The following is a 15,224-nucleotide window of genomic DNA, read 5'->3' as shown; positions in this document are numbered from 1 at the left end:
CACCCACACAAATTTAATTTAACATTCACAGTCACACACAACCCCATATGCATATTTCTTCAATTTGTGTTTGTATGTTCTCGTCACATCTTAAAATTGGGTGATGAATAATGTATTTTTAGTGCGTGGGTTGAAAATTCACGCTTTCAGAAATAATATTGGCAAATTTTTTTGTGACAGCATGATGATGAGAGAGCGAGAAAGAGGTGTACTGCGCTTGTAATTAGATGGATTCTGTGTGTGCGTGCAGGTGTTTAGGACTTCGCTGTTGGGAAGGCAGTGAACTTTCCATTATGAACTGATAATTCCTCTTTTTCTGTCACTCAAACTTTCCTCTCCACCTTAGTCCTAATACTTTCTTTCTTCTACTCATCCTTTCACCCCGTGGCTTGTCCATTGCAGTAATTGAGTCCTGAATGGACAGTTCATTAGTGCAGTAGCTGCTCCAGAATAAGGTGCCAGGAATAGGTGATTCTGCTCACTCAGCACTTCAGTTTATCCTTCAGTCTGGTCTCCAAACTCAACGGCTCAATTGATAACATACAGCTTCAGCTTCAATTTACCTCAGAACTGATCATGCCAATTCAAAATGTACAAATCTTCATGAAAAATGTACCTCAACACAGACCCTCAGGATCAATGTGCCTCAACAGACACCCTCAAGACAATGTTCTTCAACACAGAACATCGGAAACAATGGGCCTCATTTATGAAACGAATGAATGGCAGAAAATTGGGCGTGTGGCTGTTTCCATGCAAAACTTTTTTACAACATGGATGTGAGCAATAACTACGATCAAATCTCACCTCAGGTCTCAGCTCGTGTACGCAAGATTTTGAGTTAGCGTGAACCTGGCATAAGCTAGCATAGTAAATCTGGTGAAACAATTTTAATGACAGCATTTTGTTCATTTAGATTATTGTCCTGACCAAGCTCCGACAAACGAAGCTCATTAATCGATCATTAACCGTTAAACAACTAGATTAGAATGTCTAATTAAATTAAAGTAGAATAGATTGATGTCTGTGACCCTCATTAAAAATACCACAAATGTTTTTGTCTAGAGGTTTAGCTTTACATTCGCAAATAGTAGCATAAACAACAACGCTTGTGAATGGAGAAAAACAATAAACGTAAGATGATCTCTGCACTCGTATCTGTGCTCGTTTCTACCTTAGATTGATAAATGAGGCCCAATGTGCCTCAAAGCAAACCCTCCAGAACAATGCATCTCAACCTCAACACAAACCCTCAGGAACAATGTGCCTCAACACAAACCCTCAAAAACAACGTACCTACTATTATAGGATTTGTTAATGTTTTGAATTAGCTTCTCTGCTTTCAGTTATTATTGTTTCAGTTAAAGGGATACTTCACCGATTAGCATTAAGCTTTGTATCAGTAGAAACCCGGTAGTATTTTCGAATGCTCGAATTTTCTAGTGTTTCCCTCCCTCATGTCCCCCTGAGACAAGAGATTTCTGTATTGTGTGTCTGGAAACAAAAATCGCCATTTTGCGTCATCGGAGGGTTTTTTGTCCAGAGGCGAGAGACTGCAGCCAGTAGTAGGAGCTAGTTCCGCATGTTTTCAACCCACCCATAGGGATCTCACGATAAAACGGCATCTTTTCAGTTTCGAGTCAACTAGTAGCCTAGTTGTATCATTCCTTCCTATACTGCCCTCTGTAACCGGTTGGCGTGGCTTAGGAGTGGCCTCGTAGGGCAGTGAAGCAAGTGCATTCTGGGAGTTGTTGTCTTTCATCCACATGAGCCAAAAATACATTTTCTGGCTTTTCTCAGTCTAGAAGGCACCAACTTCTAAAATAATTTCACATTTCTACTACATAAATGACCCAATTTAAATATACATTCATCTTTCCAGCGGTGAAATATCCCTTTAACAATAACAACACTGACTTCAACGCAAACCTTCAAGAACAACAGGCCTCAACGCAAAGAGGACCGTCAATATAGACCTTCAGGAACAACAAATCTCACCTTAATCATGTACTTTCCTGTTACTGTATCTCCACTATCTTTTTCTCTCAATCTCTGTATAATTTGCTTTTCGTCTGACTAAATCGTTTTTTTTACTGCATCTCACTTTCCTTCCGGACTGTTAGACTTTCTTTTCGTCTTTCTCATTTGGCAATTATGTAGGTAACACTTTATTTTGATGGTCCCTTTTGAACATTCTGTTGAATATAAGTAAGATGTTTGTCTTTGGGGTTCCCCCCACACAGCAGAATTTCTGATTGTAAATATTCAACAATTTACTATTTGAGATCAGTGCAGCCCCGACGTTCTTCCTATCAGATTCAATCACTCTTTAGACAACTCACAGCTCACACCATAGGAAAATCTGATAAAATAATCTGTAGAACCATCAAGATAATCGGGACTTTACCTAGGATTGTCAGAAGAGGAGAATTGGGTACAAAATCGACCCTTTATAGTGTGTGGGAGCCTTTAGCAGTTTAGACACATTTCTTAATGGCCTCTTACAAGACTCTAATTAGCCTCATTTCTAACTTTCATTTATGGCCTTCCTTCTCTTTTTAATTATTCCAAAGCAGTATTTTATCACCAACTATCTCATCAATACTCTCATATACTTCCAACTGACACCTCCGACAGCACACACACCAACAATTAGACTTTACAATGCATCATTTCTGTCAGGGGATCTAGAAGTCCAAGCGATATTGATTTCCTAAGCTGTCAGGACAGAATGCCGTCCGTATCCTGGTAAAGCCAAACAGTAGATTGAAGATTTAAGCTTTCAAGGGACCTCAACCAAAGGTCAATTTCTGCTGAGGCTTCATGGTGCAAATAACAGCTGACCATCTCTTAATGTTTTTGTCTCCATCTCTTTCTCTCAGTTATACTGCCAGAATGGTGGGCAATGGAGTTCGTGCTCAAAGACAGAATCCAGAAGTAAGGGTCCGAAGTGTTGACCCTGTGCTTATGGATGTCAAAAACAAACTCGAGCTCTTCAACATGGTAAGGAATATTATGATTTGCTGATGGTACTGCACATGTCTGCCACATCTTAAAGTAATAGTTCACCCAATAATAACAATTCTGTCATCATTTACTTGCCCTCATGTAATTTCAAATCTGTTTGCATTTCTTTCTTCAGTGAAACACAAAAGAAGATATTTTGAAATATTTTAAAATATCTTCTTTTGTATTTCACAGAAGAATTGTAAGTACGTTGTAAGGCTCGTCGGCCGTCGCCTTCCATTATGAATTGCGCTCATTCCTGTTGCGTGTCCTCAGTCTGACAGTTGATGGCACCCATTGACTTCCATTGTAGGAGAAATAAATACTATGGAAGCCAATGGGTGCAACCAACTGTTTGGTAACAGTAAATGTAGTAAATGATGACAAAATGTTCATTTTTGGATGAACTATCCCTTTAAGAACACTAAATGCAAAACGCTAATATATTGTTTGATTTACAGATGAGTGTTTTTGCAAACTTTTATAAAAAAATAAAAAAAAACTCAACTTTTCCAACGATAATCGCATCAGACCGTGTTGTCGTCCCACTGTAGGCAGTCTGAAGAAATGTGCTGATGCCTTCAGAAACTTCTTTCTGTTGTTGTGTTCTCGTTCTGATAGACCTGATGGAGCAGTCATGCATTAACGGCGTGCCAGAGAAAACAAGGGCAGATGGTTCTTTTTCGGATGTGAATTAAACAATAAGTCCTGATGTTCTTCAAAATTAACTAACAGATGAAACGTCCACCTAATTACTGGCACCCGGTACAGACTCTGAGACGTGTTTTACAGCTTTGACTGTGGAGGATGGGAGTTTTACATGTCACATGTGGAAGTCAGGCTGATTCGGATGGGAAGTAAAGGATTAAAGAGGAGAAATGAGGACTGGCAGGGGGGATGTAGAGGGAATCTGTGCAGAGTAGTCATCTGACTGCCATGTGAACCAGTGACATCATCAGTAAACAAGTGTGAGAACATAACGGACTAATACATACATACAGTATATACACAACGGCTTTGAAACACGTGCATGTTTGCATTCAGTTTGATAATAAAATGAAAATAATCCAGTTAGTCAAAGCGATCATAAGCTGTAAATGGATTTATAATTTAGTTGCTAATATAGAAGCAGCTCCAGTTATGTTTATTAGTACGTTATTAACATATATTTTTCTGTTGATTTGAATAAGACAAACATCATGTAGAATGGAAAATGGTATTATTTTGTTAAACTGCAGCTGCCTGCAAGTAATAATAAGGTAAAGTCAATTTTACTGTTCTGGGTTTGACTGTTTTGTTCTGTCTCAACTGATATTTGTCATGTCTGATAGCCATCAGATCACTTATTTCCGACTTGCCTTTAAACTAACAGAGAAATGAAATCATTTATGGAAAATTACTGATATGGGAAGAACATAATGTTTATTGTATGTCTCTCTCTCTTTCATATTCACCCCTGTTTCACCCTGATAAAGTTATGAATTTCTTTTTCCCAGATGGTGAGAGAATTTCTCAACAGAATTATTTGATTTCCTATTCTGATTAAGAATAGTAAAAACCACCAGAGGAATCTGCAGTGTTAGAGTCTCAGCGCAGAGAAAGAGAACGGATAAATTGATCCTGTGTTCTTTGGAGGTTTGAATGGTTAAAGAAGCGGAGGAGAGAGTGACAGAGAGAACGAGAGAGTTGAAAAGAGCAGAGGTTCAGAAAACAGGGTTCTTGGATGGTAAAGTGCTGTTTTTGTCATGCTAATGTCAGGATGGACACTGAAAGACTTACAGAAGAAAAGATGATTTTCCCAGAATCCCCTGAGGTGCTGTGTGGCAACAGTCTGTCCAACCTCTCCCCCTGAAACCTTTCTTTCTTTCTTTCTTTCTTTCTTTCTTTCTTTCTTTCTTTCTTTTTTTTTTTGCTCACTCGTTCGCTCTGATTTTCTTTCACTCTTTCTTTCGCTTTTTCATTTTCTCTTTTTTTTCTCTTGCTATTTCTTTTGCTCTGTCTTTCTTTCACTTTTTTCTTTCGTTCTCTTTCTTTTGCACTTTCTATCTCTTTCTGTTTCTTTCACTCTATTTTTCTTTTGCTCTTTCCTTTGCTCACTCTTTCTCTAGCTCTCTCATTTTCTTTCACTTTTTCTTCTTTTGCTCTTTCTTTCTTTCACTTTCTTTCTGTTTTTCTTTCGCTTTGTTTTTCTTTCTTTCACTCTTTCATTCATTCTTTTGGTTTTTCATTCTTTCGCTCTGTTTCTATAGAATTGTTTTTTTCTTTTTTTCTTTCATTCAATCTACACTCTAAAAAATGCTTCGTTGGCTGAACAACCATTATTTATAAAAGTAATTAGATTAAACACAAAAAACGTAGTATTCATAACTTTTCAACCTCTACTTAACATATATAGTGTGTGTAACACAAAAATATAAGTTACCAGGTGAACTTAAATGTATGCATAAATAAAATGAAAAAACACAAGTCAAATCAACTACTATAACAATTGCGTCAAAATAAAGTAAATCTAGCATAACATTTTAAGTAACTAAACGAGCCACGTGATATGCAATTTCCCGTGATGCCTTTCCAGCCAAAAAATTGGAGCCATTTTGTGAAGCACATGAAGATGGTGAAAAGGTAAGCTTAACTTTCTATAAACTTAGTAAAATATTAGATTTTGACGTTTTAACATTAATAGGCTAAACACTTGTTTATTGTTTATTGTGTTAGTGGGTGAAGATTTTCTGATACGCAACGTGATGAAGACACTGAAAAGAGGTAAGCTTAACTTTTTTCACTTAAGGTAGACTACACTCGTTTATTGCATTTTTGGTCAAGAAATTAACTTTTAAACTGAATTTCAGAATTGCTATGAATTTTCAACAAGAAACGTGTTACTTACGAATACTTATGAAAACGTTTGTAGACATATTAGTTGATGTAGCCTATGAAATGAGTGACTGTGTGCGAGTATTCAAAAACACAGGCTATAGGCTATATTTTGTTTGAATTATTAAGCGAGTGAGCTTCCATCGAATATAGGGATAAGTGTTTATAGTAGTCAGAGTATTTATTGTTTATTTCGTGGGATATGACCATGCATCGCATTGGCACGTATGCATTAAGATTGCATTAAGATGACTATTCAGACGGTGTTATTGGGAGGCTCGCTCTCCCGCACGGAGAAATTCGTACTTTACATTAACGAGTTGTCACGTAGCTTATACTTCAGTATTTTTTAAGTAAATGTAGTTGTCATTTATTATATATGCATATAAGTTGTTCTTTGCATGTTTACATATTCCCATATTCTCTATGGATCGCGGGAAATGGGGGCGGCCTGTGGCCTTGCGCGGGTTACTTTTGGTAACATTAACGTAGGCTACCGTATAAATATTAAATTCGAAAACACATTGGCTACAGCTCCATATGTGTGCACTATTTATCATAAATAAAATGGCGATCTTGATTCAAGCACAATATTATTCCTAAATGACAACGACGACTGTCTATTAAACCTTCGAAATTATTATCAAAATAAGTAAATGCAAATAAAGATTGTAGATCTATTACATTGTTAGGCTACTGTTAAAATGTTTTCAATGAGATTCGTTCAAAACCTCTGGACAAAAGTCTTCATTAATTAACTTATAGTTATTTATATTATATATATATATATATATATATATATATATATATATATATTAATCAATATTATTGAATAGACTCATTTTTTATATTTATAGGCATTTAATAATGGACTAATTTGTAACATTTAATTATTATTTTTTTATTTTTAGATAGATTTTTGATCAACAGACAAAATAATAATTATATAGATATAGATATACACACACACACAACCAGTAAGATTTTTTTAATGTTTATAAAAGAAGTTCCATCTGTTCGCAAGGCTTAATTTATTTGATCCAAAATACAGCAAAAACTGTAATATTGTGAATTTCTTTTACAATTTAAAGTAACTGTTTTCTAATTGAATATATTTTAAGATGCAATTTAAAAGTTTTTTTTTTTAAAGAAACAAAATGAATACTTTTATTCAGCAAGTATGCATTATACTTACATTATAGAAATTCTATACATTTCTTTCTAATTTTGTGATTCAATACAATGTATTTTCAATGCAGTGTATTTTTCGCAACAATCTGAACAATAGCAGGTGATGTTGCAAGTAAATGCAGATTTGCTGTTTTTTTTTTTTTTTTTTAAGGATACTCGTGGGAACGAAGAGGAACTGGAACAGCTCACATTGAGGATCATCATGAAAGGTGGCTCAACAGAAAATCTTTTAAGACTTTAAAAAAGTGACCTGTTGTAAGTGAACTTCCATTTGTCAATTTGCCATATGTTGTTGTATATTTCATGATGTGTGGTTTCAGGCTTTGCAGCCTGTGGCAAAAAAATAAAGTGAAATGCTTTATTGTGTGTGATTTGCATGTTTTATTTATTTTAAGACATTGAAAGCAGTGCAGTAAGCAGACCAATAGCTGAAGATCTAAAATAAGTTAAAAATGTTAAGTAAAAATGTTAATTCATTTAATTGTCTTATTTTTATTTATAAATGAGCTTAAATGTTAAGTTAACACAACTAAGATTTATTTTGATCTCACATGGCCTGCTGTTATGAACTGCTCTGAGACTTGAAGGTTGGGATCCAGACGCAGCTTTATTTGAGGGCAATCCAGAGGCGTAATGCAAAGTACAGGCTAGGGTCATACACAGGCAGGCAGTCAAAACAAAGAAACAAACAAAACAAACTAACAGGCAGGGACCAGAGGCAAGAGAGTAATCCAGGGACCAGAGGCAAGAGAGTAATCCAGGGAACAGGGCAAGATATCAAAAAACCAAGAAACAAGAAAACCAGGGAAACGCTCAGAAATGCAGTGAAACACTTAACAAGACTTCGCGGTGAGTGAATGAATGAACAAGGTATATATAGACTGAGACTAACAGGATGATAAGACAAAGGTGAATGCAATCAGTGAATGAGGTACAGGTGAATGTGATCAGTGAATGAGTCCAGGCAGTGAGTTCTGGGAAATGTAGTTTGAGAGTGATAATAGTCTTATGTGGAGTGCCCTCTGGTGGCTCTCAATGGCAACTCCAGCTGGTGATCGTTACATAGCCCCCCCTTTAAGGAGCGGATTCCAGACGCTCCTAAAACTGTCCAGGAGGGAGGTGGAGCGGAGGCGGATCCGGGGGCGGGATGGAGGGCCAGGCCCGTGCAGCGGAAGGGGACCTGAAGACTCCGGCAGGGCAGAAGGCCAGGGCGGAGCAGGCTGTGCAGGCGACCAGGCAGGGGCAGACTGTGCAGGCGACCAGGGCGGAGCAGGCTGTGCAGGCGGCCAGGGCGGAGCAGGCTGTGCAGGCGGCCAGGGCGGAGCAGGCTGTGCAGGCGGCCAGGGCGGAGCAGGCTGTGCAGGCGGCCAGGGCGGAGCAGGCTGTGCAGGCGACCCTTCAGGCGGCCGGGGCGGAGCAGGCTGTGCAGGCGACCCTTCAGGCGGCCGGGGCGGAGACGACCCTTCAGGCGGCCGGGGCGGAGACGACCCTTCAGGCGGCCGGGGCGGAGACGACCCTTCAGGCGGCCGGGGCGGAGACGACCCTTCAGGAACATGAACGGGCTCAGGGGATGTGGTGGCCATCTTGTCCGAAGACACAGGCGTGAAGTCGGCCATCTTGTCCAAAGACACAGGCGTGGAGTCGGCCATCTTGTCCGAGGACACAGGCGTGGAGTCGGCCATCTTGTCCGAGGACACAGGCGTGGAGTCGGCCATCTTGTCCGAGGACACAGGCGTGGAGTCGGCCATCTTGTCCGAGGACACAGGCGCAGGAAGAGGAACAGATTCAGGATCAGTATCAGGATCAGATTCAGGCTCAGGAACAATTTCAGTCTCGGCGGGACGAGACTCTGGACGGGCAGACGTGACGTGAAGCTCTGGCTCTGGCTCGGCAGGACTGACGTGAAGCTCTGGCTCTGGCTCGGCAGGACTGACGTGAAGCTCTGGCTCTGGCTCGGCAGGACTGACGTGAAGCTCTGGCTCTGGCTCGGCAGGACTGACGTGAAGCTCTGGCTCTGGCTCTGGCTCGGCAGGACTGACGTGACGCTCTGGGCTTGACGGGACCAGCGGCGGAGAGGGCTTTGAGCTGGACAGGACCAGCGGCAATGAAGAAGGCTCTGTGCTGGACGGGACCAGCGGTGAAGGCTCTGTGCTGGACGGGACCAGCGGTGAAGGCTCTGTCTTGGCGGGCATGTCGCTTGCTGTCTCAGGCGCTGCGGGCATGACGCTCTCAGTCTCAGGGGTGGCGGGCATGACGCATACTGCCTTGGCTTCGGCAGATCTGGCGTGAAGTGCGGGCTCGGCTGGACTGGCGTGAAGTGCAGGCTCGGCTGGACTGGCGTGAAGCTCTGGCTCGGCAGGAAGATACTCAGGCAGGACGGCCTCGGCGAAACAAGATTTAGGCAGGATAGTCTCAGCGGGACGAGACTCATGCATGTTGGCCCCTATGGCAACACGTACTGACCTCAGCGGGGAATCGGCCATGCTGGATACCAGCCCTGGACGGTAATAGACCGATCCGGTGACCAGCTTGATGGTTGGCATGATGAGAAACTTCTCAGGCCGGACGGACGGGACGTGAACTGAATCAGGCTCGGGGGGTGCCAAATTGCTCAAGGAAAGGGCCAGGTTGATATACCCTTCTAGGGTCCAGCCGGTATTGTCATCCGGCATCATCTGAGCGATCGCCTCATCCAGTCCACTCCAAAACAGGTCCATGAGCTGAGTATCATCTAATGACGCTAAATGACAGCAAGCCAGAAAATCCCTCACATACCTCTCGATAGGTTGACCATCCTGATACATGGAAGATAGCCATCTTATTAGAGCTCCATTACTGACAGCTGCTGGATCCATGGCGGCGAAGTCTTCTGTTATGAACTGCTCTGAGACTTGAAGGTTGGGATCCAGACGCAGCTTTATTTGAGGGCAATCCAGAGGCGTAATGCAAAGTACAGGCTAGGGTCATACACAGGCAGGCAGTCAAAACAAAGAAACAAACAAAACAAACTAACAGGCAGGGACCAGAGGCAAGAGAGTAATCCAGGGACCAGAGGCAAGAGAGTAATCCAGGGAACAGGGCAAGATATCAAAAAACCAAGAAACAAGAAAACCAGGGAAACGCTCAGAAATGCAGTGAAACACTTAACAAGACTTCGCGGTGAGTGAATGAATGAACAAGGTATATATAGACTGAGACTAACAGGATGATAAGACAAAGGTGAATGCAATCAGTGAATGAGGTACAGGTGAATGTGATCAGTGAATGAGTCCAGGCAGTGAGTTCTGGGAAATGTAGTTTGAGAGTGATAATAGTCTTATGTGGAGTGCCCTCTGGTGGCTCTCAATGGCAACTCCAGCTGGTGATCGTTACACCTGCACTGTGTTGGATTTACTTAAAATGTATATGTGTTGGATTTACTTAAAATGTATATGCACCATTTTTGCATCACACTTTTTAAGTAATCCCAACTTGTAATAATTTTACTTAAAATTAACAAGAAAACCTTTGTTATACGTACTTATATTTTTAAGTAAAGAATGTTGCATGAACTCAAATATTTAAGTACATATAACAAAGGTTTTCTTATTAACTTTAAGTAAAATCATTACAAGTTGGGATTACTTAAAAAGTATGATGCAAAAATGGTGCATATATATTTTAAGTAAATCCAACACATCATTTTTTAGAGTGTAGTTGTTTTGCTATTTTCTCTCTTTCTTGTTTGCTCTTTCATTATTTAACTTTATTTAGCTATTTATGTCGCTCTTCTTTTTATTTTGCTCTTTCATTTAATATTACTTTATGATTTTATTTTGCTATTTATTTATTTTGCTCTATTTATTTCGCTCTTTCTTTTGCTCTTCTTTTTCTTTGTCTTTTTTCAATCTTTCTTTAGCTTTTTCTTTCACTCTTTTTTTATCTTTCTTTATTTCTTTTTCTTTAACTATTTAATCTGCTCATACTTTCCGTTGCAAGTTGCTCAAGAGGCTTGAGGTGATCTCGAGGTTGTCATTGATAGTCACTTACTAGAAAACTGTCAGGGAAGTTTTCACACTAGAGTTTTTGGTGTAGCTCGAAATCATTATTAGAGACGTATTCTTCACATCTCTTGTGTTGCCCCTCCCGTTAAAGCTTAATAAATATGTCTAATTCCCCTTAAATATCCCTGAAGGAATCTGGAGGACAGGCCAGCGGCACAGCTGCTTTTGGGTGTGGAGACTCAATAGCATCTCTGTTCTTATGGTGTGTGTTTGTGTGTTTTTCAACACACACACAGCATGTCATCACACCCATGAGTGTAAATGTAGACTATATGGAGAAGAGGTTTTCACTTTTAGACCAGGCTTGGCTAGTGTTGACCTGCGGCACTACTGTTCTCTAACACCTGCTGTACAGAAAGTCTGCTTTACTGTATTACAGAAAACTCATTTATTAGCCATCCTGTTTGGACCGCCAGTACATTTGTGTGGATTTTGCTCTCGAGCTACCACATCAATTAAATGAATAGTTCACCCAAATATGAAAATTCTTTCAGAAGTTTTTCTCTCTCATGCTGTTCCAAACCTGTATGACTGACTTTCTGCCATGGAACATGAAAGGAGAAGTTTGGCAAGAGGCTATTTTTTTAAAACAATGAAAGTAAGTGGTAAAAAACAGGATAGCTTTGTGTGAGGTATAGGGCCAGATTTACTAAACAGGGCAAATTAGTGTGAGAGCACAATTCCGTAAAAGCACAGATGGCAGTGGAAAGTTCTGCGCGTGATCTACTGATGACACGCAAATTAATGAACACAGACGCAGCGGGATCATTTCCATAATGACCAACTCAATCTACCAAAAGCAGCGCAAATTTTTTTGGGGGGGTGGTAAATAATGGCGCAAATACCAATATAATGAATAGCGCAAATTTTATAAATAATCTTGCATGATTCATTTAAATATCCTCCTCCCATAAACCTTTTCAGCACAAATGTTTCACTGTGTGTCTTTAGTAAATACTGACAGTAGTTTTTAATGGCAAAAGAGGGTTTGTCCGAGCTCACAACAGGTTTTGCGAGGGAACGCAAAAGATTTGAAAAGAAAAATTCTCCCATCACAATTTTTTTTCCACCACCACGTCCCTTTAGGGGCTCCGTAGATTTATGTAGATTTGTAAATATACCAATCACACACGTTTCTGTTGAGCTTATGAATGGAATGTCCAATCAGAGGAGTTTTGATTCGTCACCATAGAGAGAACGTAGGAGTTGTTCAGTGCGTGCGCTCACTGACTGAATTCTAAGGGCCCTATCTTGCACCCAGCGCAATTGACTTTGTACACTGACGCATGTATCATTCCTATTTTGCACCTGCGCACAGCAGACTTTTCCCTCCACAGACGCACGTCGGTAGACTAGCAAATTAACTTGCTCAGGGGCAGTTCAGCGCAAAGAGGAGGCGCGTTGCGGCTCAAACGTTCCCTCGTGCTATTTTACAAGTTTAGAAAACAATTCCGCCACTAACCGAAAAAATCTAGTTTAAAGTCAGTGGCGCGTTGCGCATGTTATTCATATGCTATTTTAAGGGCGCATGCTTAGCCATAATCAATGTAGCGTGTGCTCAACGCACATACACTTTGATTCATTCATCTACACAGAAGCAGCAGTTTTCATTTTTGCAAATCATACATTATTACAATAGATAGATAGATAGATAGTTTATTATAAAAGCATAGCCTACATCTAGCTTACACATTTACCCAAATTATCATATGCCTGTTTAACCGAAGTTAATTTGGGTGTGTTTCTCCAATCCCCAATGTCACTTCTCTGTGTTTTACGGCCCTGACGAGAATGTCGGTCTCCTCGGCTGTGAACCGCTCCTGGTGCGCGCCTGGCAAATCCGCCGTTATGATAGGAATCCGCTATAGAACAAGCGTGCCTGCTCTTAAAGGGAATGTGAGATGACGCTCTGATTGGTTTATTTCATGTTACGCCCAGACCACACCTATGAATAATGAAGCTACTTCAGACCAACCCATTTTAGATTTGCGTCGGGCGCAAGAGTCATTTATCCCACCGGTATAATAGCAACAGCGCCCAAGACCCGCCCACAAAGTTACTTGCGTTTCGCGCTTGATACTTGCGTTTCAGATCATTAAAATAGGGCCCTAAATCTGCATCTGTGAATTCTCTTGTCATCATAAACAACAAAGTGCAGAAAAGGTGCAAGTAAGAGATTCATTTTGCAGTGTATACAGCTTCAGCGATTATAACGGTAGTTTATGCGAAAATGCATTTTAACTTAGACTTAAGTCATGGACCGCTTCAGTGTGTTTGCTCTCTTTCTTCCCAGTTTGAATAACCATTTTGTTTTTCATGCTACTGAAATAACCAATGTGAAGCCTTGATTTTCTTATCCATAAATAGCAATAAACAAATTCATTAACAATTCTTAGCTTGTTTCGTCTGTTGCCAGAATATGACGTCCTTTTTCCCCACAAAAAAATGTTATATTAATCAACATTAATATTATATAATATAATAATCATTATTATTACAATATCAATTGAATCAACATTACTGATTTTTGTCATGATATTGCAGCTTCACCTCTGAGTTCCTGTTTTTTAATTCATGGGCTGTTTACATTATGCAGTTGTTGTGTAAATACACGTACAGTAGTACCTGTGCAGCATTTAACAGTCTGTGTACATAAACATAAATGCCCTGTCAGATGCAGCTTCTGTTCCACCTTTGCAGTAAAGATGACTTTTGTTGATGTTGAAAAAAATTTGATTGGTAACAGTCTAGACTCTATAGCATTGTGATTTGATTGGTTAAATTTAAGTATTTAACATAAAAACAACAACAACACAGATACATTTAATAAGGTAATTATAACATTTTCTCTGGCAAAGGTTAAAAAAAAATGCCTCTGGAAATCAATTCCAGGGAGCAAATATTGCTCCTTAATGGAAAAGTTCATTTCTGACCCTGTATGAGGTTTTATGGCCTTATTTCAGTGACTTAGATTCACTAAAAAATTCACTAACCACACATAAAAATAATTTTCTCAAAAATACAAACTTTTACATGCATGCTGCTCACATATTGTAGCAGAGTTTGTGCTGAATACAGTGCTATAATTAACAGAAATAAGCACAAATGTCAGAAACACCCCCAGGGCGCAGAAAACACCTCAGACCCCAGAATGTTCAATTTTATTATTATTTTCATATTCAAATTTAAACTACACATGAAATGTTGGAGCTTTGGAGCAGGGAGAGTTTTTCTCTAGAGTAAGTATCGTATTGACTCATTACTTCAAATATAGTGCTTGGGTCCTTTTGTTTTTCATTTTTGGAGCTTGACAGCATCTGATTGCATTAAATGTCAATGTATGTTACAGAACAGCATTGCCTTACATCTTCTTTTAAAGGAAGAAGTTTTGCAACAACATGAGGGGCGAGTAAATGATGGTCATTTTCATTCTGGGTAAACTGTTCATTTAGGCTCCTTTATATATTTTTCTTTTTGTTCTGACCGTTCTTTTTCATTTGTTACAACCTGGTGCTGAAATCCTCACCTTTAAATATCCTATCCGTATCACACAAGGCTTACACTCACACACACTGTGTGCAGTGTTGATTGTTTCAGTCATCTGTCTGATTGGGGTCAAATGTGTGTGTTGATCAGTTAGTCTGGTTTATCACTTGATCTGTATTTTTCTTAACGGTCCATTCTGTACCGGCAGGGTATCAGGTGTGTGTGACCGCAGCATAGTCGTTTTCTGTATCAAAGGCTTGTCTCTTGTCTGAGGCCTCGGGGAGAACAAAACACACTGTTTGAAGTGGGTAGAGATCTACAGCTCTATAAAGAGCTCACTCAACACTCACTACTGCCTGTCTTCTGCGCATCACATATATGAACATATCTGAGTTTAATGTGGGCATAATATCAACAACAGTCCAGTGAAGATTAAAAAGGGATTAAATGAGCCACTTTCAGTGCCATTGCACTTTAACCGATATATGCACACCAGTGACTACACATTAGTTGAATTCATATTAATGAGAGTGGCTTGTAAGCAGCATATAATTAGGTTAATGAAGTACTTAGTGGAAGAATTGTTTACTGTGATTAATATTTCAGTTTTAGCTTAATTCTATT

General features: G+C 39.8%; 1 protein-coding gene across 3 annotated transcripts in view; it reads left to right on the top strand.

Annotated features, from left to right (window-relative positions):
• The window catches only part of gpc5c (glypican 5c), a 133,557-nt gene that overhangs the window by 75,990 nt on the left and 42,343 nt on the right, over positions 1 to 15,224 (top strand). For all 3 annotated transcript variants that reach the window (XM_084119784.1, XM_084119785.1, XM_084119786.1), the window contains one exon: positions 2,883 to 3,003. In XM_084119784.1, coding sequence (XP_083975910.1) covers positions 2,883 to 3,003 — 121 coding nt within the window. The remainder of the gene's footprint in view (positions 1 to 2,882; positions 3,004 to 15,224) is intronic.

The sequence above is a fragment of the Abramis brama genome (assembly GCF_963993115.1).
Source record: "Abramis brama genome assembly, chromosome: 7".
NCBI lineage: Eukaryota > Metazoa > Chordata > Actinopteri > Cypriniformes > Leuciscidae > Abramis > Abramis brama.
Note: the sequence above shows the minus strand (reverse complement) of the source record. Positions and strands in the feature narration are given on the sequence as shown.